A 27,165-nucleotide genomic window follows, 5' to 3' on the forward strand; every position below is an offset into this window, starting at 1 on the left:
GATAATTTTTAAAAAAAGGAACATATGGCAGAAGCAGTCCTTTCAGCTGATCTGACTTCTTTGGGGGCACCCCCTCTCATCACTGGGACCTCAGCATGAAGTGTAGCTGCCCTGGATAGTGTGACTCGCTGGCCTCTGTCATACCAATGGGACCCCTGTCCGTCCCATGATCCATCTACTACAGAAACCCATCTCCATAAAACAGAATTCTCAGGGTGGAAAACTAAGACAGAAGCCACTAAAAATCCTCTTCTTAGTGCCAGGTAGCAAACGCTTGGACCCAACCAACTAGCTTCCAAAGTTGTCTTTTTTATGTTATAACGTACTAACCAAAGGTGGAGCTAACGTTACACATACTGTTAAGTCTCATATTTTATGCTTTCATTTACCTAAAAAAGAATCTATCCTACCCTGCATGTAAAAGTAACCAGCTTTCTCATGTTGTCTCTGGAGTCAAGAGACAGTTGAAACTAACTCTTGAATAAGATCTACAATTTGGTTATATTCTCTCGGTATCTGGAAAAATGACTAGGATGCTATCTGTACACTGCAAAATAGTCTTTGTTTATGTATTTGATATTTATTCACTGAGCGTCAGGAAGCAACTTTCCCTAGAAGAAGGTATTTGAAATGATTTCTTCATCTTTATTAAGAATTAAAAGGTAACATAAATAGGATTTTTTTTGGGGGGAAGGATATAAAAACAAGTTAAATTTCAAAATTGAAGCCCTACAATAGTTTCATTAAAATAAGTTCCTAAAACTGAATGGTCATTTCTTCCCTAGGCCAATACTGGTGTGCACGTGTGCCTTAAAAACTGAATGTAATACTCATGTTAATAGTAGCATTATTCATAACAGCCAAGGGGTGGAAGCAACCCAAGTGTCCACTGACAGATAAATGGATAAACAAAATGTGCTCTATCCATACAATGGAATATTATTCAGCCTTCAAAAGGAAGGAAATTCTGACACAGGCTACAACATGGATGAACCCTGAAGTCATTAGGCTCAGTGAAATAAACCAGTCACAAAAAGACAAATACTGTAAGAACCCACTTAGATGAGGTACTGGAGTAGTCAAATTCTTAGAGACAGAAAGTAGAACGGTGGTTGCCAGGGGCCAGGGGGAGGGGAAAAGGAGGAGTTAGTATTTAATGGGGACAGAGTTTCAGTTTTGCAAGATGGAAAGAGTTCTGGAGACCGGGCGTAAAACACTGTCAATGTACTGAACTATATCCTTAAAATGGTTAAGATGATACCTTTTATGTTATGTGTATTTTGTCACATTTTTTAAAAAACTGAAAGTAAAAGATTGAGAAGATCACTTACTGAACTGAGCAGGGTGATCACCTCTGGGGAGAGCCCAGAAGTAGGGAGACATGTATTATAAAAATGCTGTTTTTAAAAAATCCTTACGTAAAGCTGTCTGTAAAGCCTTAAAAGCATTTAAAAAGTATGAATATTTGGGCTTCCCTGGTGGCGCAGTGGTTAAGAATCTGCCTGCCAATGCAGGGGACACAGGTTCGAGCCCTGGTCCAGGAAAATCCCACATGCGGTGGAGCAACTAAGCCCGTGAGCCACAACTACTGAGCCTGTACTCTATTGAAGCCCATGTGCCTAGAGCCTGTGCTCTGCAACAAGAGAAGCCACGGCAAGGAGAAGCCCATGCACCACAACGAAGAATAGCCCCCACTTGTCTCAACTAGAGAAAGCCTGCGCACAGCAACGAAGACCCAACACAGCCAAAAATAAATAAATTAAATAAATATATTTTTTTTTAAGTATGAATATTTATCCCCTAGTTTAGCTCTTTTATAATCTGTGTTTTCTTTTACTCTCAGGTTGTTAAAAGCAGGCCACATCCACACCTAATCTGACGTTTCTAAAGCTGAACCATCGCAGCCTGACACCCAAAGGCTAACGCTCCATCCCTCTCCATGCTTATTCTGATGTTTTTCTCATTTTCCACAAGCCCGTAACCACTCAGCAGACCACACCCTTCTTGCAGTTCATTAAAAAAAAATTAAAACCATTATTCTATGAATTTCCTTAATTTTCCTACCTCTATATATTCTCCTCTATATATTTTATTTCCTTCCTGTGCTCAGCAGTAATCCCTTCTCTATTTTCAGAAAAAATTTAAATGCTTTTAATTAAAAAGTGAAACCATGTTCACTGGGGAAAATTCAAACAACATAGAAGAATATGAAGGAAGTACCTCCCCTCACTGATGCACCCCCAAGAGTTACCCCACCACAGGTTAAAATGCATTGTGCTCATGTATTTTTATGCACCTGTAAATATCAACATAAATGTACGCATATATTTTTATACACTGTTACTTTTATCAGAAATGAAACCAGGGACTTCCCTGGTGGCGTGGTGGTTAAGATTTCGAGCTCCCAATGCAAGGGGCCCGGGTTGAATCCCTGGTCAGGGATTAGATCCCACATGCATGCCGCAACTAAGGAGCCAGTGAGCCATAACTAAGAAGCCTGCCTGCAGAAACTAAGACCCAGTGCAACCAAATAAATAAATAAATATTAAAAAAATAAAATAAAGAAATGAAACCAGATTCTACATTATGTATAGGAACTTGGTTTTTTTTTGGTAAACGATGTGGTCATAGATATATTTTCACCTCAGTGGATACAGCTCTACTTTATTTTTGGCTGAATACCAGTTCATAGTATAGACACACTATAATTTATTTAACAATTCCTGCCTGACGTGTGGAAAACCCACACACATCTGGTGTCAAAAGTGAATCAGGAGGGAATTCCCTGGTGGCCTAGTGGTTAAGAATCTGCCTGCCAATGCAGGGGACACGGGTTTGAAACCTGGTCTGGGAAGATCCCACATGCCGTGGAGCAACTAAGCCCGTGTGCCACAACTACTGAGCCTGTGCTCTAGAGCCCGTGAGCTGCAACTACTAAGCCCGCGTGCCACAACTACTGAAGCCCGTGCTCTGCAACAAGAGAAGCCACCGCAGTGAGAAGCCTGCGCACTGCAACGAAGAGTAGCCCCTGCTCACCACAACTAGAGAAAGCCTGCATGCAGCAACAAAGACCCAATGCAGCCATAAATAAATAAATAAATACATAAATACATAAATAAAAAGTGAATCGGAAAAAAAAAAAGTGAATCAGGGGACTTCCCTGGTGGCACAGTAGTTAAAAACCGCCAGCCAATGTAGGGGACATGGGTTTGAGCACTGGTCTGGGAAGATCCCACATGCCATGGAGCAACTAAGCCAGTGCATCACAACTATTGAGCCCGCGTGCCACAACTACTGAAGCCCGCGCACCTAGAGCCCATGCTCCACAACAAGAGAAGCCACTGAAAGGAGAAGTCTGTGCACCACAACGAAGAGTAGCCCCCGCTCGCCACAACTAGAGAAAGCCGGCGCATAGCTAACGAAGACCCAACGCAGCCAAAAATAAAATAAATAAAAATTAATTAATTAATTTTAAAAATGTGAATCAGCATTGTAGTAGAATACTAAGAGCAGAGGAAACACACAGGAGTATGTTTTTCCTTTACATGGACACTCAGAGAAGTGAAATAGCTGGGCCACAGCTGAAAATTTACTAAATATTGCCAAACTGAATGCCCAAAACAAAAACAGTTGTAGTACAATTATAAAGGAAGGAAGAAGGAAAGAAGATAGCAGACAAAAGGCAAAAAAATCCAATCTAATACACATACACACACACACACACACACACACACACACACACACACTCACTCGGAAAAGAGGCCCACTCCTTCCATGGACTTTACATTGTGCTATGGACTCATGTCCCCCTCCCCCATTCATACGTTGAAGCCCAACTTCCAATGTGACTATATTTGGAGATGGGGCTTTTGGGAGGTAATTAGGGTTAGATAAGGTCATAAGGGTGGGCCCCTCAAGATGGGATTAGTGGCTTTATAAGAACAGAAATAGAGATATCAGTCTCTCTCTTTTTTTCTCTTTTTGGCCACACTGTGTGGCTCGCAGGATCTCAGTTCCCCAACCAGGGATTGAACCTGGGCCATGGTGGTGAAAGCCCGGAATCCTAACCACTAGGCAACCAGGGAACTCCCAGTCTCTTTCTGCCATGTGAGGACACAGTAAGAAGGCAGTCACTGCAAGCCAGGAAGAGGGCCTTCACCAGCAACCCAGTCTGCCGGCACCTTGGTCTTGGATTTCTCAGCCTCCAGAACTGTGAGAAGTGAGTATGTGTTGTTTAAGCCACCCAGCCTGTGGTATTTTGTTACGGCAGCCTGGGCAGATGTATACAGGCTCCAAGGCAGTAGATACTGGGGTACTTGTGACCAACCGGTCTGGTTACACTGGGGCCTGGGCACAAACCAACCTGCAGATAAAACCCGAGCAGAGCATCCCATTTAAGTGGTAGCTGCCCCCAGGGGCTCCCCCTCCATGTCCCCTGACTTAACTTCTCCCCTTCCCTCAACTCACACTGCCCACAACTTTTGAATCCGCACCATCCTTATTTTTTAATGCCACTATCCTAGTTCAGGTACTTTTCATCCTTAACTAAAACTACGACCTCTTAACTGGTCTCCTTAATCTCCTCCCTTTCTGATCCACTCTACACTGTGAGTCGATTTAAAGAGTTAACTTTCTAAAATGGAAATCAAATCACAATAGTTGTCATTATTTGGATTCTGAAAATATTCCAGCAAGATGGATCGATTTTTAAACTTTTTTTTTTTTTTTAATTTTTTGGCTGCACTGTGTGGCTTGTGGGATCTTAGTTCCCTGACCAGGGACTGAACCCAGGCCTGCAGCAGTGAGAGCATGGAGTCCTAACCACTGGACCACCGTGGAATTCCCAAAATGGTTTTTTTTTTTTTTTTTGCGGTACGCGGGCCTCTCGCTGTTGTGGCCTCTCCCATTGCGGAGCACAGGCTCCGGACGCGCAGGCTCAGCAGCCATGGCTCACGGGCCCAGCCGCTCCGCGGCATGTGGGATCTTCCCGGACCGGGGCACGAACCCACGTCCCCTGCATCGGCAGGTGGACTCTCAACCACTGCACCATCAGGGAAGCCCCAAGATGGGTATTTTTATAGATGGGGAAACAGAGGCTCAGTGATGGCCAATACCTTAACCTACACCACAAAGCCAGTCAATGGCAAAGCCACTCATGACTACGACCTTCTCTACTGCCATAGAAAAGGATAAGCTTCTCAGTACAATATTCACAGCCCTTCGAACACGGGCCCAGTTTGTCTTTCCAACCTCATCTCCCACCAACATCCCTCATGATCCAGTCCTTACAGACTACTTGCCATTCTGGAAGCCCGATGTGCACTTCTGCATCTTTGTGCTTCCTTGCAGCGCTTGTTAATTCTGCCTAATGACCTTCCCAGTCTCCACCCAGGAAGTCCTGCTCATCACTCCAGGTTCCAGGACTCCTCTCTCAGAGCCAGTTCCCTGGGCGGAGGGCATCCCCACTCCCCTGCACTTTCAGATTACTCTGGCCCTGTCTCTCTCGGAGAACTTACCACGATCCCTCACAGTCAGGGGCAATCTGCCCACTCCACTCCGCCAGAGCTCCTTGGGGCAGGAGCCAAGTCCTTCTCACCTTTACATGCCCCGTTGCGAGCACAATATATAACTCACAGATATTTACTGTATGAATAAACGGCACCATGGTTAACACAAAGCTCTATATGTGTAAAATCCTGCTTCATAAATGGATATATCGCCAAGTTCCTTTAACTAACTTGCTCTCCCTGCCCATATGTGAATAAAAGGGTTCAGTTTATGGCAACTGGATTTAAGCACAACTTTGGGGTACATCTCTATGAGAGGAAGAAGGAAAGCCCACCTGTGTGCGCCTTGGTTCTTAACACCAGCTGTGCAGCCTGGCTGCAGGGAGCGTGAGGAAGAAGTGACGAAACACACAAGAGGTTGTGGAGTATTAGGGGCCCAACGAAAACTCAGCTGCTTCCTCTCAGATGACAGGAGAGATCTGAACTCCGGAGAGTCAAGAGAACACTTGATATCTGACAATCCTAAGGTCACTAAGCCTCCAAATAATTTAGAGTTTTAGCAGTAATTTACCTCAACAAAATAAGATCTAATGCAATAAAGGACCAAAAAAATCAGCACCAGCTCTTCTGCCACCTAAGAAGGGGAGGAATGGCCTTTACTCAACTGTGATGTACAAACACAACCATCTTATTATCTCCTCTATATAGAGACCAGGGCAGAAAGCCCTTCAGAAGCCCTGTTCACTACTTAAGACAGTTGCTTAAAAACCAGTGGGTAGGGCTTCCCTGGTGGCGCAGTGGTTGAGAGTCCGCCTGCCGATGCAGGGGACACGGGTTCGTGCCCCAGTCCGGGAAGATCCCACATGCCGTGGAGCGGCTAGGCCCGTGAGCCATGGCCACTGAGCCTGCGCGTCCGGGAGCCTGTGCTCTGCAACGGTAGAGGGCACGACAGTGAGAGGCCCGCGTACCACAAAAAAAAAAAAAAAAAAAAAAAAAACCAGTGGGTATTCTCTCCACCCAGAGCTATCAGTAACTGCAGAAATAACCAACCTGAAAGCCTAGTGAGTGCAGCTAACATTGCTCCATACCTCTTTGCATCCAGCAGTTGCAACGCATTTTTCAAGCATGACATTCCTATAAAGTCAGAACTGCCTCCACTTTACAAGTGGGTAATTTGAAAACCTGAGTGATGGACTTGCCAAGGTTGCAAAGTTTAAGGTACGTAAAACTTCCAATCTTGATTCCAACCTCTCTTCAACCATCCTTCTATATATACACACACTCTGGTTCTTTAAATCTGACCTGAAGACTTGATAATACATTTGACTTTGATGGATTATCCTAGGTGGGAGATCAGCTCCAGTAAAAACTACAGGCTGAGCGATAACTGAATGGTACTCATCTTAGTCTGATCGTTCAGAAATGACAGGAAAAACAAGACCCAGAAGCCAGGAAGCTTATGGCATTTATAATTTAATCTAATAATTTATTTCAACATATTTTGTCCCCATCTCTCTGGAAAGAGGTGCTGTTCCTGCCTGAAGCTGCTGGATGGCTTTATAAGGCTGTTTGCTTTCCTCTGCAACCTGACGCCCATTTACCGACACCGAGGTACGTTACTAGAGAGTAGAGGTCAGCTCTGCAGAACTCAAGCGACCAGTCAACCTTCAATCGATGGGCCTTCCCCTAAACAAGCTGACCTGCGGTAACGGCAAACTCCCCAGGTCAGGTCAGCAGGTGGAATTACACACCAGCTATGGATTCTGTCAAGAGACACTCAGGAGAACATGTCATGGCCATGTTGGCTACCTTCGGATGGTTGTCTCTCCGTATCTCACAAGCCTCACTTGATGATCTACTTAGACAGACTCACAGACAGGACATGCGCAGGGGTCCTGAGTGCACCTCACCTGACCAGCAGGAAAGGGCAGAGGACCCCAGGCTCTGGAGCTGGACTGCTGGGATTAAATCCTGATTTAGTCACTTCCAGGCTTTGCGATCTTTGTTTCAATTCTTTGTGTCTCTTTGTTCTTCATCTGTCAAATCAGGACCCTACTCGTTAGGGTGAGAACACAACGAGAGAACACGTACGGAGAGCTTAGCACAACCGGGCCTGGCAAATGGTAAGTGTTCAATAAATGTTAGCTATTATTATTATTAACTAAGAAAGGGGGAAAGCAAAGGGAAATGTGCTACATTTCTTCTGTTTTCTCTGCTTCCACCTCCCTCTTTGAAGTGACCCTGATTTGCTTCCTTAACGTGAAATCATGATGTCTTTTGAGAACATTTGCTCTGTGCAACATGAAGCACAGTTAATGATTACTTCATAAAAACAACAACAGAACGGCCAGTGTTGATACTCCTTTGGGAGAGAGCCTGCAAGTGAAGGTCAAGTCTGCTCTCCTGTGCTCCTGGAAGAGCTCATTCATTCACAGGCTCACAGAGAAGTGTAAACAAGGCGGTTAAACTTTGCGAAGGTTCGTTAGCTGGCATAAACCTCAAAATGAACCTAAAGAAGTGTTCCCTTGTTTTAAAATCATCTTTGGGACTTCTCTGGTGGCGCAGTGGTTAAGAATCCGCCTGCCAATGCAGGGGACACGGGTTCGAGCCCTGGTCCGGGAAGATCCCACATGCCGCAGAGCAGTAAGCCCGTGCGCCACAACTACTGAGCCTGCGCTCTACAGCCCACGAGCCACAACTACTGAAGCCCGCGTGCCTAGAGCCCGTGCTCTGCAACAAGAGAGTGAGAAGGCCACACACCACAACGAAGAGCAGCCCCCGCTCACCACAACTAGAGAAAGCCACGCACAGCAACAAAGACCCAAAGCAGCCAAAACTAAATAAATTAAATAATCTACGGCCTGAAAAGGTAAAAAAACAAAACAACTACACTATTTTAAAGTACATAAACTATTCTGACACCAGAGGAAAGAAAAAAGGAAGGAAGAAATGGACGCAAACAACCAGTCCATGTGAGAAGAAAGGGCATTTTCCAGGCATGAGCTGACTCTCGGTGAATGAGGAAGAGCACTTATCTGGCTCAATCAGAAAAAAAAGATCTTTCCACTCTAATGGCTAAGGTAGTAGCAGCAAAATCAGAGAATAGACATTTGGTAAGTGTGAGCTGTCAGAAGTGAATCTGAAGCAGAAAGGACTTGGTATTTTCTAAAGTACTATTATCGGACTAAGAATTAGAAGGTGTTGAAGGGGCGGATTGTCACCCCAGATAGAAAGGAAGAAAACAATGAAAACCACCACCACCACCACTAACGTTTTTTAATTAAAGCTCCAGATGGAAGATCATCACCAGATTAACCTTCCTAAAAAGCAAACAAACAAACAAAAAAAATAATTTCTCCAGGGCACTTATCTGCCTAAAAACCTTCAGTGTTCCCCAGAGCCTACAGGAGAGAGTGGAAAGCGTCTCGAGGTAATGGAGTCCCCACCTACCTTTCCAATCTTGTTTCGCCATCAGGAAAGGTCCACTCCCGCCAGACTGGCTTCCTTATTTGTTCCAGGGGAGGAACAAACCATGCTCATTTCAGCTTTGTATCCCCAGCACCTATCACAGTACCTGGTACACAGTAGTTTCTCAGTAAATGGTTGCTGATTCAACAGAAACGTGAATGCTTTCAGGCCTGCACTCTGCACCTCACTCCCGGGAAGCCCCTTTCCCACCCGCCTCGTGAAAACCCAGCCATCCTCCAAGGCCTTGTTCGCCACACCAGCACCGAAGCATCTGCCCTTGCCACTCCCCTCCCCCACTCCCTATTCCTACAGAACCCCATCCCTTCAGACCCTGAGTGCTGTTGAAACATTTCCTGTTCCTATGTTTTGTCTGCCCCACTAAACTAGGAGTTTCTGGAGAAAGGCAGGATATTTTGAAGCAATGAGAAGCAGTGGAAAGGTTATGGATCTCTGGCTAGGCAGATCTAGTTATGTGACTTTGGGAAAACTTTCTGTAAAGCACTTCGAACAGGGCCCAGAACATAGTATGCACTTCATAAAGGCTGTTCATCTCTCGGAACCTCAGTTTTCTCACAACCTCACTTCTCTCGCTTACAAAATGGGATTGATAATAAATCCTCTGTCAGGTGGGTCTTTGTGAAGATTAGGAATAATGCCTGAGAAGTCTCTAGGGCCTTCCTTAGCACACAGCAGCCACTCGATAGCCATATGGAAGCTATTATTACAAAGCCTCAGGCTGGGTGCAGAGAAAATGCTCCATAAACATTTATGGAATGAGTTGAATGAATGGGGAGAGAGACAGTCTGATAGCAGATCAGATATCAAGGGGAACTTTTTGAGTCATTCATTCAACACATCTTTATTAAGGGCTTATCATAATGTCCCAGGCTTTGTCCTGGGTGCTGGGATGCAGCAGTAGGACAGCCCTTGCCCTGTGAAATGTACCTTCTGATGGGGAAGGCAGATAATAAACAGGAGGAGACAGAGAAATAAATGCTTATATGGTATTAAGTGCTATGAAGAGGAATGAAAAGCAAGGTGAGGGCAAGCTAGGGGCTGGGCAAGGGCAGTCCGCAGAGGGAGCATTTAGGCAGAGCTTCAGATCCCTAGGAGAGCTGGGGTTTGTGAGCTGTCCTCACCCTCAGGCAGACTCTGTACTTTTCCACGGGGCGGCCTCTAGTGCCAGGAGACCCTGATCCATCAAAGAGGCTGCGGTCTGGCTCCCAGGGCCCCTCTCAACTCAGACCAAGCTACAAACACTGCTGAACCAGCAATTACAAACTTATTTTGACAAGAACATTTGACTTGGGCCACTTAGCCCCGCGTGGATGTAAATGGATTACAATCATACCGCAACTGGTCTGTTCCCCAGAAAGTTCAGATCGCTGTTCTCTCCAAACAGGTAGCCTTCGGGATGAGTTGAATCAAACTTCTCTCCTCCCATAATGAAGTGGCTGGCAAAATAGCTTCCTAGAGGGCGAGAGACAGAAAAATCAAACAGAAACCAGTCAAACTAAGCCAAGCGAAAAAGCTGATGCGGAAAAAAAAAAAAAAAAAAAAGGTTAGCCCTTCAACAAACAATTAGAGCAACTTCTAACCTTAGGAAAATTTTCTTCTCTTGATTGGGGATAATGGCACAAAATAAGCAAAATCATAGCAGTGAGAACCCAAGATACCAAATATAAAATAGACCACCGTATTCCTTGTGACATTCTTAATTGAATCTTTACCATGATCTGCCTATGATACCATGAAGCAAAAGACCAGAAGGCCCCACAATGCACATGAACATATAATGTATGAACATATCTATGTTTTATATATGTATATATATATATATATATATATGTTAAGGAACATATATGTGTGTTTTGTTCCTGATTCTTTTCCTTACACTGGAAGCGATTATTCTTTGTTCTCCACCTCTTCAGGAATCTTAACTGCAGGTATCAGCGTGCATACACACATACGCTTCTTTGCCTAGATTTGTCATAAGCCAGCTCATACTTATACACAGAAGTCTCAGTACCTACCTACCTATGTGTATACCTCCATAACCCTCCACAATGAAGGCCCTTTGTTTTTCATATCTGTTTCATAATGATTGTTTAATAGGAAAATACAAATGTAAATAATACTGCCCCAGGCTTTACCTACCTACTACCACATAGATCATGTAGTTTAATTGGACAGGTTTAGTGCTATGAAAGACACAGACACATACACAAACCCTAGTCTCAAATTCATTACCAGTGCTGACGGCCAAGGTTACAGGGACATCAGTCACACAGGCTCTCTTTGCCCCACCTTGACCAGCTAGGAGGCAGGGATATTTTCAACTCTACACTAACCAGATGCAATCAGCGGTCAGGGTCAGAATCCCCATCTGCCTTATCCAGATAGAAGGAAGAACCGTGCCAGGACCTGATGGCACTAAGTCACCAAGGGAGGCTTAGGTAACACCACACATTCCATCTGGGAACACTTTCCAAATCTGATGATTAAACGAATGCTTTTCATAGAATGGATAAACAACAAGGTCCTACTGCATAGCAGAGGGACTATATTCAATATCCTGTGATAAACCATAGTGGAAAAGAATAGAAAAAAGAATGTATGTATATGTATAACTGAGTCACTTTGCTGTACAGCAGAAATGAACACTTTGTAAATCAACTATACTTCAATTAAAAATGCTTTTTTTAAAAAAATATATCTTTATTGGAGTATAATTGCTTCACAATACTGTTAGTTTCTGTTGCACAACAAAGCGAATCAGCCACGTGCATACACGTGTCCCCATATCTCCTCCCTCTTGCGTCTCCCTCCCACCCTCCCTACCCCACCCCCTAGGTCATCACAAAGCACCGAGCGGATCTCCCTGTGCTATGCGGCTGCTTCCCACCAGCCAAATATTTTACATTCAGTAGTATATACATGTCAATGCTACTCTCACCCCAAGTCCTCAAGTCCATTCTCTATGCCTGCCTCTTTATTCCTGCCCTGCAACTAGGTTCATCAGTACCATTTTTTTTTTTTTTAGATACCATATATATGTGTTAGCATACGGTATTTTTTTTTCTCTTTCTGACTTACTTCACTCTGTATGACATACTCTAGGTCCATCCACCTCACTACAAATAACTCAATTTCATTTCTTTTTATGGCTGAGGAATATTCCATTGTATATATGTGCCACATCTTTTTTATCCATTCATCTGTCGATGGACACTTAGGTTGGTTCCATGTCCTGGCTATCGTAAACAGTGCTGCAATGAACATTGTGGTACATGTCTCTGTTTGAATTACGGTTTTCTCTGGGTATATGCCCAGTAGTGGGGTTGATGGGTCATATGGTAATTCTATTTTTAGTTTTTTAAGGACCCTCCATACTGTTCTCCATAGTAGCTGTATCAATTTACGTTCCTACCAACAGTGCAGAAGGGTTCCCTTTTCACCACACCCCTTCCAGCAAAAAAAATGCTTCTTAAGCCACATTTCTATAATCTAATTCTCCCACAAAGGCAAGCTGTTCAAAGTGAACGACTCCTACCATAACATACTTCATCGATGCTCTCATACACCCCAGTTCTTAGATTAATACAAAGATGAATCGGCAAAAGTCTTCTTTACGTGTTACACGGCTCAGGTCAGTGTTTCAATGTTTTAGGTATACAGCAAACTCTAAAAAAAAATGAGATTCAGCACTTTCAGCCTGTGAAGAAGCCACAGCAAGGAAGACAGAGAAGAACGTTCTAACAGAAAAACGGAACCAAATGTTCATGTTTTGGATTTTCTACACATGGAGCTGCTTTAGTCTAGAAACACTTATTAAACAAAACAACGTGGATAAAATCACTCGCCACAAAGTGAGGCAGTTCTTTCATTAAATAACAGGCAGGAAAACCTTATTTGAAAGTAACAGCTGCCAAAACCAAAGCAATCACTGAGGAACCCTTGAAAGTTACCCATCAAAACGAAAATACACAGGGCAGCCATCTGCAGTGATACAACAGCGCGATTCATCACTTAGGAAAGCTTGGTTATCAATTATTTATGTCTAGCACTTACTAGCCCTATTTTCCACGTGCATAATTTATAGAGAAGGGAGGTGCCTAGTTGCCATAAGCAGAGGCACCCATCTCAAAGAATCTGTCATTTACTGTTGAACCTTAGTAAAATATATTTTTTATACATTAGACATTATACATTTATTACACATTAGGTGACATTAGAAAAGGGAAAGATGTTTACACTGATGGATGGATGGCTTGCCCAAATCATGAATAAAGAACCAGGAGAAGCAGGTTTGGTGTCTGGAGTGGTACAGGTTGAGTTCAGTGTGGGACACGTTGAGTTTCCAGTACCTGGGAGCAGTCAGGTGAGGGATGTGGGGACAATGAAATCCACGGAGATTTGATCCTAGCAAGAGAAGAGCACTAATGGCTTCAGGGTTAAAGTGTTAAAGATGACAGTGTTCTAGTGGAAATGCCATTTTTGGGGGGAGCTGTGACATTAAAAGAAATTATCCAGAAAGCAGTGCAGAGCTAACTGTAGCCTTGCCTGGCATTAGAAATCAAGAGCACACATATACCAAGACCTAAAATTAAGGTCAATAATCCACAAATGAAAAGGGGATTTTTCATTTCAGGAGAAGCGTCAATGCCAAGTTCCTGGGAAAAGCTGATCTTCCTTGGTGCACTTATCATCAGGTAAAAGGAAAATTAAACTTAAGACCACCGAAATTTTGTTTTTTCCTCTCTTTGAAATGCACCTCGCTAATAACCCCAGTTAAGACTAGAGAGAGAGCAAACTTGCTATCTGCAGCCTAGCTAAAGCATTCTGCCTGTTTGCCCAGGCTGCCCAGAGGTGTGGATCAGGGCACAGTGACCGAGAGCGGCCACATCAGCAGATGGGAACATCAAACACACTAACAATCCTTGAAAAAAAATGCCTTCTGGACAATTTGCACACATTTTTGCTTCTTAGTAAAAGCACTCTTAGTGAACTGAGCTCTAAAATCAGAAACGGCAGGGGGAAAAGAGCTGCACTAAAACACTTCTTTGCCTATTTGCTAATGGGAAAAAACACACATGACTAGTAGATAACCTGCAAGCTTTCCATTATTAGTTGGCTATAATTTCTTAACCAAATTATATTTAAAACAAAAGGTATGAGTGGGAGGGGAAAAGGGGAATTAGTGTTTAATGGGTACAGAGTTTGTTTTGCAAGAAGAAAAAGTTCTAGAGATTTTAACACTAATGAACTGTACACTTGAAAATGGTTAAGATGGTAAGTTTAATGTTATGTATTTTTAACCACAATAAAAATAAATATCAAGAAAAAAAAAACAACAACCATAAGGTATGGCCCAGAATGACCAGTGCTAATACAATATTTTTTCAGTATTTTATAAAAAGTATTAAAGAAAAAAAGGCATCTAGACAAACAAAAATCAAATTACTTACAAGGGAAGAAAATTACACTAGTACTGTTCTTCCAGATCAGCACTGAACAAAGATATGCTAACACAGGACTTCCCTGGAGGTCAAATAGTTAAGACTCCACACTTCCACTGTAGAGGGAGTGGGTTCAATCCCTGGTCCCGGAACTAAGCTCCCATATGCCGCGTGGCGTGGCCAAAAAAGTATATATGTATACCATGAGCCATAAATGCAAGCCACATATGTAATTTTAAATGATCTAATAGCCACATTTTTAAGAAGTAAAAATAAGCAAAATTAATTTGAATATATTTTATTTATCCCAATGTTGGATATTCCAATATCCCAATATATCCAAAATATTCTTTCAATAGGTAATCAATATAAAAACTTTTAAGGAGCTATTCACATTCTTTTTTCAACTAGCCACGAAGAAAAATACAACTATTTGTTACTCAGCAAGAGAACAAAGAGAAAAATCTTAGAATTCACTAACTTAAATAAGTTACCCAGTGAATTAAGATATTAGGGCATATTCCTAACATCACAATGAAATTCAGTGTTGCTCAGTGAATTCCAGAATTTATGTCTGTCCCAGTGAGATATTCGGACATTTGCCCCCAGACCACTATGTATTATCACATCACGCAATAAAGGGTAGTTAAACCTCCTTCCCGTCTTTCTACAACTCTGTATTTAAAGGGTTCCCTAAATGTTAACAAACAGAAACTCTAATTTTATTCTAATTTAAAATAACTTTTTTTCCCAAATCTATGATATTACCGAAATATGTTGGTCTACAGAAAAAGGGTTAGGGGGAAAAAACCCAACTGTTTAGGCCTCTAGGTAATAGCGATTTATTTATTGTCATGGCATGATTCCAAATCAAAGATTTTAAGGTTTTTGAAACTTTATATTTTATAAAACTAACAAAATTCAAAGACGCTGCTGAGTAAACGATACAATTGTGATAATTTGTATAGAGTAAAAGATGAAGCAAAATATATATTGGATTTTAGTCACTATCTCATGCTAATTGGGAGTTTTTATTGCAAGATCTCTAATCAATCTTCCCTTCTTTTGGTATTTTTTTAAAAATTGAGGTCACAGTAAAATAAATTAGATATCCTGCCTATACGTGAAAAATACTAATCTTCACCTATTTACTTTTGGACCAATGGAGTCATATCCTTGATTGTTGCAGAAAATGGAATTGTACTTAAAAATAACTTCATACAAAATTAAAATATGGGGAAAAAATTTTTAAATAAATAAAAAGAAAAGGAAAGAAAAAAGAAAAAATTAAAATATGGAAAAACTGGCTATGGAAATCCTATTATGCTTTCATATATTTGAAAATCCTTCATCTACATGGCATTTCAATAACATACTTTAAGCTTAAGGTCGCAAAAATAAAAGGAAAGTAACAAAATTGCATTTAAACATCTCTAACTGTTCAAGCCAATTCTAATGCTACAGTGCTGCTTTTGTTATTCATGTTTTTCACTTATTTAAAAAAATTACAGGGACTTCCCTGGTGGTGCAATGGTTAAGAATCCACCTGCCAATGCAGGGGACAGGTGTTCGAGCCCCAGTCCGGGAAGATCCCATATGCCGCGGAGCAACTAAGCCCGTGCGCCACAACTACTGAGCCTGTGCTCTAGAGCCCTCGAGCCGCAACTACTGAGCCCACGTGCCACAACGACCGAAGCCTACGTGCCTAGAGCCCGTGCTCCGCAACAAGAGAAGCCACTGCAATGAGAAGTTCACGCACCGCAACAAAGAGTAGCTCCCGCTTGCTGCAACTAGAGAAAACCGTGCCCAGCAGCCACGACCCAACACAGCCAAAAATAAATTAAATAAACAAAATTTTAAAATTATATAAGTAATACCTGTCTTTGGCAAAAAAAGTAATACAAAGAAGTACGTAATTTAAAAAGTAATAATCCAACACTATGAAAGGTAACTCCATTATTAACAATCCATTTGCAGCCTTCCAGATTTTCCTATACATATATAAACACATTCAGCTTTTCTGTTTTGCTTTATTCTGATATTTAACCTAATTGGGATATTACTGATATTGATCTGCGTGTTGCTTTTTTCCCTAATGTACTGTAGGCATCGTTCCAGGTCTGTACTTATGGATTGACCTCATTGTCTCATTGTTCTTTTTTTTTTTTGACCCGCTCGCTCCGAGCAGCTTGCGGGATCTTAGTTCCCCAACCAGGGGCTGAACCCGGGCCTCAGCACTGAAAGCACCAGAGTCCTAACCACTGGACCGCCAGGGAATTCCCGACCTCATTGTTCTTAATGACTACATAATAACCACCTCTTATTGAGGGCTTACTCTATACCAGTGCTGTACTAACAAGTATTATATAGGTTATCCCTCAAAATCCTATAAGGTGGGTGTTACTAATCTTTTTTCTTTTAATTTTACCAAAGAGGAATTGAATGCACAGACAGTTTAAGTACTTTGTCCAAGGTCACACAGCTAGTAAGACGCAGTGTCAGGCCCCAAATCCAGCTATTTTTATTCCAGAGCCTGTGTGTACTCTTAACCATTACACTGTAATCCCAATGAGTGCCCAGATTGAATTAACTCTTTCCCTACTGATAAACACTCCCTATTCTTTCTAGTTTATGTGGCTTGCCTGCTTTTTTTTTCTATTTGATTGTTTTTACATCTGGAATTTGTCCTCACGGACTGTATGGGATAAGAATTTTTTTTTTTTCCAAATAGGAAATTTTACTAACACCATTTACTGACTATTCCATTTCCCCCACTAATTTGAAATGCTATTTTTATCATGCTATATATACCTAGATCTGGATTCTATTCTACCCTGAACTAGTACAATATAGTTTTAACAACTGTAGCTTTACAGTATTTACAGCAAGGCACATATCAATGGACCCAAACCTTTCCCACATTCTCAAGTCCCCAAACCTGACCCCTCTACCCGTCTTCCTTTTCTTTTGTGGCACTCCCTCAAAACCCTTCTCCAGGGACTTCCCTGGCCGTCCAGTGGTTAAGACTCCGTGCTTCCACTGCAGGGGGCACGGGTTCGATCCCTGGTTGGAGACTATGATTTTGCATGCCGCGCACAGCGCAGCCCCCCAAAAAACCCCCAAACCCTTCTCCATCAAAAAAGTTTCATCACCTTACAACCTCCCCATACTTTTATTCATACTTTCTTCCCATCTCAAGAAGATATTCCTCTTTTCCCCATTCCAAGGTTAACTTCTTCACCTGGGTTCTCATTCCCAACTGCCTCTATGTCCTCCAGACCTCATCAAAAACCATCGTTCTTTCTCAAGATTTCTATTCCCCTCTCTCCGCTGGCCACTTGCCTCATTCTACAAATGTCTTCCCTCCCTGACTAAAAAAACAAATACAAAAACAAGTTCCATCTGCCGTGCCTTAAGACCCACCCACTCACCCATCCATCCCTCCATCCACCAGTTCATCCTCTGTCTACTCCCACCCCACATCCAACAACTCCTCAAATCTTTTTTTTTTTTCCCCTCAAATCTTTACAACAGTTTCCACCACTGCACTGAAACTCTTCTCTGGAATACCAAAGAGGCCAACTGTCTTTTCCCACAATTCATTCACCTTACGAATGCTCAGAAGACTTCAACATGAATTTCTGAGTCTTCTTCTTCTTGCCCCACTTTTCCACCCAGCCCCAAATATGGATATGTCTCTAAGAGCCCCATCCTCTGCTTTTTTTTCATTCTTCCTCTCTCTCTCTTCCTCACAGAATCAAAGCAAAGGCTTTGACTTAAGACAGAGCTGGATTTGATCCTGATGCCACCGTCTACTAGCTGTGTGACCTAGGACAAATCATTTAACTTTTTTGAGCATTGGCTTTATTTATTATTTTGGTTGCAACGGGTCTTAGTTGGCGGCACACGGGATCTTCTCTGCAGCGTGCGAACTCTTAGTTGCAGCATGCATGCGGGATCGAGTTCCCCAACCAGGGATCGAACCCAGGCCCCCTGCATGGATTCACCCACTGGACCACCCGAGAAGTCCCGCATTGGCTTCTTTATTTGTAAAATGGAGATAATAATACCCCTTTCCAAGGATTGCTGTTGGGATCTAATAAGATAACATTTATGCAGCTGGCTAGGCCCAGCGGGCAATTAATACACGTTGGCCCTCCTTTGCCATCCTCAACTCCCAAACCTTTGTCTCTGACCTTTCTTTGGAGTTTCAGTCCAAATCTTTAACCACCTGCCGTATCTTTTTACCTGGGTATCCCTTCTTTGCCTCAAACTCAGTGAATAACCTTTTCTTCTGGAAGGAGGTGGAATGAAAGGCATTTTATCTTAAGAGTTGGCACCAGAACTCCTCTTAGGGAAGGCTTGATCTTTTTTTGGAATATACATTCATGAGCTACTTAGAACGGAGAATGGCACGCCAAAAGTATGGGTGTTTTTGTTGCTTGTTAATGGCACTCAAACTACTTTGTAATTTGTTTTATTTATTTATTCATTTATTTATTTGCTTGGCTGCGCCGGGTCTTAGTTGTGGCATGTGGGATCTTTGTTGTGGCATGCAGGATTTTAGTTGCGGTGTGCAGGATCTAGTTCCCTGGCCAGGGATTGAACCCGGGCCCCCTGCGTTGGGAGCACAGAGTCTTAGCCACTGGACCACCAGCGAAGTCCTAGTAAGTTGTTTTTTTTCTCAGGGGAAATAATGAAAAGAAGAGTCCAAAAAAGGAGAGGTAAGAGGAAAAGAGACATTAAGACAGAGGAAGGCCGGGATTGGTGAGCTGAAGAGCCAGTAAAACTCCCTAGTTGACATACAATTAGGGAGTTTGTATTTCTCCAATGTAAGCCCAAACTTCATCATCCCCCTACAAATCTTTACTAGAATCCACACTTTGGTTTTTTTTTTTTTTTTTTGGCAGTACACAGGCCTCTCACTGTTGCAGCCTCTCCTGTTGCAGAGCACAGGCTCCGGACGCGCAGGCTCAGCGGCCAAGGCTCAAGGGCCCAGCCGCTCCGCGGCATGTGGGATCTTCCCGGACCGGGGCATGAACCCGTGCCCCCTGCATCGGCAGGCAGACTCTCAACCACTGCGCCACCAGAGAAGCCCTAGAACCCACGCTTTGAATACTTTATGTGAATGGAATATTTTGGAGAAACTGAATAATGGACCGATGTTACATTTGTTATGAGGCCAAGACAGCAAGCCGGAGCTCCGGGGCCAACATGGTCCCGACACGTCACCTGGGAGTTCACAGAAATCTCTGAGGGGGCGTCAGAAGTCTGTACTCTGATTTGGGGGAATAGGTGGGTTTCTGTCTAATCTACGTAGATTATTTATTTAGCTAGTTAGGCCGTGCAGTGCTGCAGGCAGGATCTTGGTTCTCTAACCAGGGATCGAACCCACGCCCCCTGCAGTGGAAGCGTGGAGTCTTAACCACTGGACCGCCAGGGAAGTCCCGAATCTACCTAGATTTTGAGGAGCGGTAAAGCCCTGGCCGACATTTGGGAATCAATTCAAAAGCAGTTTCTGCTCCCTATTCCCAATTTCTGTCAACGGGGCCTCACTTCTCTGGCTCCCAAGCTAAAAACAGTATAGGCACCAAAGCTACAAAAACACTGAACATGTGCTTCGTGCAAAGCACCCCGTCAAGACCTCAGCCCTTTCCAAGTTTGATTACAGTGAGTTACCAGGTAACTTTCCTAGCAAGTCTCTACGCTTCCAGTGTTTTCTCCCCACAACCTATCCCTCTAAGAGATAAATCTTCCTTAAAACACCATTTGCTTCCTCTCAAATTTGGCTCCTACCTGTAATTCTGTAATCTATCCATACCATTGGCGACCTTTACCCACTACTAATACTATTCTCCACATTGGACTATTGAAGAGCTCTACCTGCCTTCAAAGTCTACCTTCAAGGCCATTAGCTCTCAAGAGCCCGACCCTTAATGATGAAGCTCTTCTCTTTATTTTATTCAATTGGCATAAACCAGTCAGTACTGTTATTTTTAAAAACAGCTTTATTGAGGTACAATATACACAGCATAAAATTCATCCATCCTACAATCAACCATCACCACAATCCCGCTGAAAACACCACCCCAAAATGCTCCCTCATGCCAATTTACAACTAATTCCCACTCCCATCCCCAGCCTTAGGTAAACACTGTTCTGCTTTCTATCTCTACATATCTGCCTTTTCTAGCCATTTCATATAAATGGACTCATACAATAATACATCGTCTTGTATCTGGCTTCTTTCACTTACCACAACGTTTTTGAGGTTAACCCGCATTGTGTAGCGTATATCAATAGTTCGTTCCTTTAAAATGCTGAATAGTATTACAATGTACGAATATACCTCATTTTGTTAATCCATTCACCAGTTGATGGACATTTGGATTATTTCCAGTTTTTTGGCTATTATGAGCAATGCTGTTATGAACATTTGCATACATATCTTTGTGTGTATCTATGTCATTTCTTTTGGATAGATTCATAGGGGTGCAATTGCTAGATCATAAGGTAAATTTATGTTTAACTTTTTCTATTTATTTATTTATTTTGGGCTGTGTTGGGTCTTCGTTGTTGCGTGCAGGCTTTCTCTAGTTTCAGCGAGCGGGGGCTACTCTTCGTTGTGGTGCATGAACTTCTCATTGCAGTGGCTTCTCTTGTTGTGGAGCACGGGCTCGAGGCGTGAGGGCTCAGTAGTTGTGGCACACAGGTTCGGTAGTTGTGGCTCGCGGGTTCTAGAGCGCGGGCTCAGTAGTTGTGGTGCACGGGCTTAGTTGCTCCGCGGCATGTGGGATCTTTCCAGACCAGGGCTTTAACCCATGTCCCCAGCATTGGCAGGTAGATTCTTAACCACTGTGCCACCAGGGAAGTCCCTAACTTTTAAAGACACTCCCAAACTCTTTTCCAAACTGGCTGTTACCATTTTACATTCCCATCTACAACGCACAAGGATTCCAATTTCTCTGCATTCTCACCAACACTTGATATTATCTTTTTTATTGTTGCTCTCCTAGTGGTTTTGAAGTGCTATCTCATTGTGGTTTTAATTGTGTTTCCCTAATAACTACTAATGCTGAGCATCTTTCCATGTATTTATTGGCCATTCCTATATCTTCTTTGGTGACATGTCTATTCAACTCTTTTGTCCATTTGTAAATTGGGTCGTCTTCTTAATACTGAGCTGTAAAAAGTTCTCGATACATTCTGGAAGTAAATCCTTTATGTGTTTTGCAAATATTTTCATTCAGAAGGTGGCTTGTCCTTTCATTTCCTTAACGTTGTCTTCTGAAGTAGAAACATTTTTAATTTGGAAGAAATCCAATTTATCAGTTTTTTCTCTTATGGATTTTGCTTTTGGCACTGTATCAAAGAACTCTGCCCAATCTGAAACAAATAAATAGTTTCTCCTATGTCTTCTTTTAGGGGTTTTATAGTTTTAGCTCTTGAATTTAGGTCCATTTTTAAAACAGCTTTGGGACTTCCCTGGTAGTCTAGTGGGTAAGACTCCACTCTCCCAATGCAGGGGGCCTGGGTTCAATCCCTGGTCAGGGAACTAGATCCCGCATGCCACAAGTAAAAGATCCTGCATGCCGCAACGAAAATCTCACATGCCGCAACTAAGACCCAGAGCAGCCAAATAAATAAATAAATATTTTTTAAAGTAACAATAAAAAAGTTTTATTGAGCTACAATTCACATACCATATAATTCACCTATTTAAAGTGTACCATTCAATGGTTTTTTTAGTATATTCACAGAGTTATACAACTATCCACTACTATCTAATTTTAGAACATTTTCATTATCCCAGAAAGAAACCCATTAGCAGTCACTTCTCATTTCCCCCTCCCCCGGCCACTGGCAGCCACTAATCTACTTTCTGTCTATGGATTTGCCACTTCTGGACACGTCATATAAATGGAATTATACAATATATGGCCTTCTGCCTCTGGCTTCTTTCACTTAACATCAGTGCTTTTCAAGTTTCATCCAAGCTGTAGCAAATATCAATACTTCATTCCTTTTGGTTGCCAAGTAACACTCCATTGCATGGATTTACCACATTTTATCAGTTGTTCCATTCACCAGGTAATGAACATTCGGGTTGTTTCCACCTCTTAGCTATTATGACCAGTGCTGCTATGAACATTCATGTACATGTTTTGGTGTGGATTTTTTTTTCATTTTTCTTGGGCATATATATATTATGTGTGTGTGTGTAACATATGACTGTAATTGCTGAGTTATGAAGTAATGAACATTTGAGGCACTGTCAAACTGTTTTCCATAGAGCTTTCTGCAGCAGTGAGGGCTCCAACTCTGACATCACCTGTGCTCCTTGACCAATGACAATACCGTGGAACTGGAGCCAAGATTGAGGCTGATGTAAATCTGAAGGCCTACCCTCTTGCAGATGCCCACCTCACCAAGAAACTACTGGACCTCATTCAGCAATCACAAGCAGCTTCAAAAAGGAGCCAGTGAGGCCACCGAAACCCTCAACAGAGGCATCTCTGAGTTCATTTTGATGGCTGCAGACGCCGAGCCCCTGGAGGTCATCCTGCACCTCCCACTGCTATGTGAGGACAAGAACGTGCCCTGTGTGTTTGTGCGTTCCAGGCAGGCCCCGGGGCGAGCCGGTGGGGTCTCCAGGCCTGTCATCGCCTGCTCTGTCACCATCAAAGAACGCTCACAACTGAAGCAGCAGATCCAATCCATCTAGCAATCCATTGAAAGGCTCTTAGTCTAAACAGGTGGTCTCTGTCAAACTCCCTGCTGACTCCTACCCCAGGGGTTATGTATCATATTGTCTGTTAGCATCTAGTATTTCCAGCTACCTTCTATGGTTATAAAAGATTGTAGCGCTAAATCTGGAAAAAAAACCAAGCTGTTTTCCATAGCAACTGTACCGTTTTACATTCCCACCAGCGGGGGACCAGAATTCCAATTTCTCCACATCCTCACCAACACTTACTATTTGTTCTGTTTTGTTTTGTTGTGGTACGCGGGCTGCGGCCTCTCCCGTTGCGGAGCACAGGCTCCGGACGCGCAGGCTCAGTGGCCATGGCTCACGGGCCCAGCCGCTCCACGGCATGTGGGACCCTCCCGGACCGGGGCACGAACCCATGTCCCCTGCATCGGCAGGCGGACTCCCAACCACTGTGCCACCAGGGAAGCCCTACTATTTGTTTTTTAAATTATCACTGTCCTAATGGATATGAAGTATTATCTAACCGTAGTTTTGAGTTGCATTTCCCTAACAGCCAATGATGTTAAGTATCTCTTCATTGTTGACATGCTTACTGTCCATTTGTATATCTTTGTTGGACAAATGTCTACTCAAGATCTTTGCTCCTTTTTTCATCGGGTCGTCTTTTTGTTTTTTGAATTGTACAAGTTCTTTATATATTCTAGATATGAATCCCTTACCATACATAAGATTTGCAAATATTTTCTCCCATTCTGTGGGTAGTATTTTCATTCTGTGATCCATTGCGAGTTAATTTTTGGTCATGTGGAGAAAGGGTCTAAGTTCATTTTCTTGCTTGTCAATATCCAGTTGTGCTGCCACCATTTGTTGAAAAACCTATCCTTTCCCTGTTGAATTGTCTTGGTACTTCTGTCAAAATCAACTGAGCAGGGCTTCCCTGGTGGCACAGTGGTTGAGAGTCCGCCTGCCGATGCAGGGGACAAGGGTTCGTGCCCCGGTCCGGGAAGAGCCCACATGCCACCGAGCGGCTAGGCCCGTGAGCCATGGCCGCTGAGCCTGTGCATCCAGAGCCTGTGCTCTGCAACGGGAGAGGCCACAACAGTGAGGGGCCCGCGTACCGCAAAAAAAAAAAAAAAAAAATCAACTGAGCATAAATATAAGGATTTATTTCTGGCTTGCAATTCTGTTCCATTGATCTACATGTTGTTTCTTTTTTTGTGTGTGTGTGTGATTTTTTTTTTTTTTGCGGTACGCGGGCCTCTCACTGCTGTGGCCTCTCCCATTGTGGAGCACAGGCTCCAGACACGCAGGCTCAGCAGCCATGGCTCACGGGCCCAGCCGCTCCGCGGCATGTGGGATCCTCCCATACCGGTGCAGGAACCTGTGTCCCCTGCATCGGCAGGCGGACTCTCAACCACTGCGCCACCAGGGAAGCCCCTACATGTTGTTTCTTTTAAGTTATTTTTTCTTTTTTGATGTGGACCATTTTTAAAGTCTTTGTTGAATTTGTTACAATATTGCTTCTCTTTTATGTTTTGGTTTTTTGGCAGCAAGCCAGTGGGATCTTAGCTCCCCGACCAGGAATTGAGCCGCACCCCCTGTGTCGGAAGTTGAAGTCTTAACCACTGGACCACCAAGGATGTCCCTGATCTATATGCTTCTTGTTGTACCAATACCACACCATGGCTTGATAGTAATTTTTGAAATTGGGTAGTGAAAATCCTCCAAGTTTGTTCTTCCTTTTCAAAATTGTTTTCGATATTCTAGGTCCTTTGAATGTCCACATACATTTTAGAATTGGCTGGTCAATTTCTTCATAAAAGTCTGTTGGAGGGCTTCCCTGGTGGCGCAGTGGTTGAGAGTCCGCCTGCCGATGCAGGGGACACGGGTTCACGCCCTGGTCTGGGAAGATCCCACATGCCGCAGAGCGGCTGGGCCCATGAGCCATGGCCGCTGAGCCTGTGCGTCCGGAGCCTGTGCTCCTCAACAGGAGAGGCCACAACAGTGAGAGGCTCACATACCACAAAAAAAAAAAAAAAAAAAAAGTCTGTTGGGATTTTACCAGAAAATGTACTCAATTTTCAGATCAATTTGGAGAACACTGGCATCTCAACAATACTGAATTTTCCATTCCATGAACATGAAACGTCTATTTATTCAGATCTCTTTAAACTTTTTTAGTTAAAGCATCAATCTCAGCAACATTTTAGAATTTCCATTGTACAAATCATATACTTACTATGTGAAATTTATTCCTGAGAACTGTATTCTTTTTTTTTTTTTTTTTTTTTTTTTTTTTTTTTTTTTTTTATGCGTTACGCGGGCCTCTCACTGTTGTGGCCTCTCCCGTTGCGGAGGACAGGCTCCGGACGCGCAGGCTCAGCGGCCATGGATCACGGGCCCAGCCGCTCCGCGGCACGCGGGATCCTCCCAGACCGGGGCACGAACCCGCGTCCCCTGCATCGGCAGGCGGACTCCCAACCACTGCGCCACCAGGGAAGCCCCTGTATTCTTTTTGATGCTACTGGGAATGGCAATAGTTTCCTTAATTTCATTTTCAGATCATTTCTTGTATATAAAAGCACAGTTGATCTGATCTTGTATCTGCAATGTTCCTCACTCATTTTTTAGTTCTAGTAGGCTTTTTTGTGGAATCTTTGGTATTTTCTATACATAGGATCATGTCATCTATGAATAAAGACAGTTTCACTTTTTTCTTTACAATCTGGTTGCCTTAAATTTTTTTAAAAATGTGTTTGTTTGTTTTGCCTTATTGTACTAGTTAGAATCTCCAGTTAATACTGAATGGCAAAAGCAGGCGCCCTTGTCTTCTTCTAGATCTTAGCAGGAAAGCATCTGTATCTCACCTTTAAGTAGAGTGGTAGTTATGAGCTCTTTGTAGATGCTCTGTATCAGATTGAGGAAGTACCCTTCTATTACAAGTTTGCTGAGTGTTTTTCATCTTGAAAAGGTGTTGGATTTGTTAAACGTTTTGTCTGCGTCTATTGAGATGATCATGTAGTTTTTATTCTTTATTCTACCAATATGGTGTATTAACACTGATTGATTTTTCAGATATTAAACCAACCTTGCATTACTGAGATAGATCCCTGGTCATGGTATATTCTGTATTCTTATTTATCCCTGTATGCCTGCATTCTATCTTTGATACTAGATGATAAGCACTGAAATTTTGGAAGGAGTGTAATTTTTATTTTTTAATTTTTGGCTGCATCAGGTCTTAGTTGTGGCACACGAGATCTTTCATGCGGCGTGTGGGCTCTTTGTTGTAGCTCTCAGGCTTACTTGCCCCGCGGCATGTGGGATCCTAGCTCCCCGACCAGGGATCGAACCCGTGTCCCCTGCATTGGAAGGCGGATTCTTAACCACTGGACCACCAGGGAAGTCCAGGAAGGAGCGTAATTTTTAAATAATGATTTTTAAAGACTGCAATTTTTAGACTTTTAAAAATATGTTTTCCCAGCACAAGCACTCTCTCAGAAACTAAAAACTTGAGCTCAGCACCTATTTAGCAAGAATAATTTGTTAAAATAAGAAGCCACTGCGGGGGACTTCCCTAGTGGCGCAGTGGTTAAGAATCTGCCTGCCAATGCAGGAGACACGGGTTCAAGCCCTGGTCTGGGAAGATCCCACATGCTGCAGAGCAACTAAGCCTGTGCACCACAACTACTGAGCCTGCGCTCTAGAGCCCGTGAGCCACAACTACTGAGCTCTCGTGCCACACCTACTGAAGCCCGCATGCCTAGAGCCCAGGCTCCACAATAAGAGAAGCCACCACAATGAGAAGCCCACGCACCACAACGAAGAGTAGCCCCCCGCTCGTTGCAACTAGAGAAAGCCCACGCACAGCAACGAAGACCCAATGCAGCCAATAAATAAATAAATAAATTTATAAAAAAAAATAAAAGAAGCCACTGGGAATTCCCTGGCAGTTCAGTGGTTGGGACTCTGTGCTTTCACTGCTGAGAGCGTGGGTTCAATCCCTGGTTGGGGAACT

General features: G+C 43.0%; 1 protein-coding gene and 1 pseudogene across 2 annotated transcripts in view; one reads left to right on the forward strand and one right to left on the reverse strand.

Annotated features, from left to right (window-relative positions):
- The window catches only part of RNF157 (ring finger protein 157), an 80,557-nt gene that overhangs the window by 47,371 nt on the left and 6,021 nt on the right, over positions 1 to 27,165 (reverse strand). For both annotated transcript variants that reach the window (XM_065896850.1, XM_065896851.1), the window contains exon 2: positions 10,327 to 10,445. In XM_065896850.1, the coding sequence (XP_065752922.1) occupies positions 10,327 to 10,445 (119 nt within the window). The remainder of the gene's footprint in view (positions 1 to 10,326; positions 10,446 to 27,165) is intronic.
- Positions 13,258 to 23,186, forward strand: LOC136138314 (NHP2-like protein 1 pseudogene; annotated as a pseudogene).

The sequence above is a fragment of the Phocoena phocoena genome, chromosome 19 (assembly GCF_963924675.1).
Source record: "Phocoena phocoena chromosome 19, mPhoPho1.1, whole genome shotgun sequence".
Taxonomy (NCBI): domain Eukaryota; kingdom Metazoa; phylum Chordata; class Mammalia; order Artiodactyla; family Phocoenidae; genus Phocoena; species Phocoena phocoena.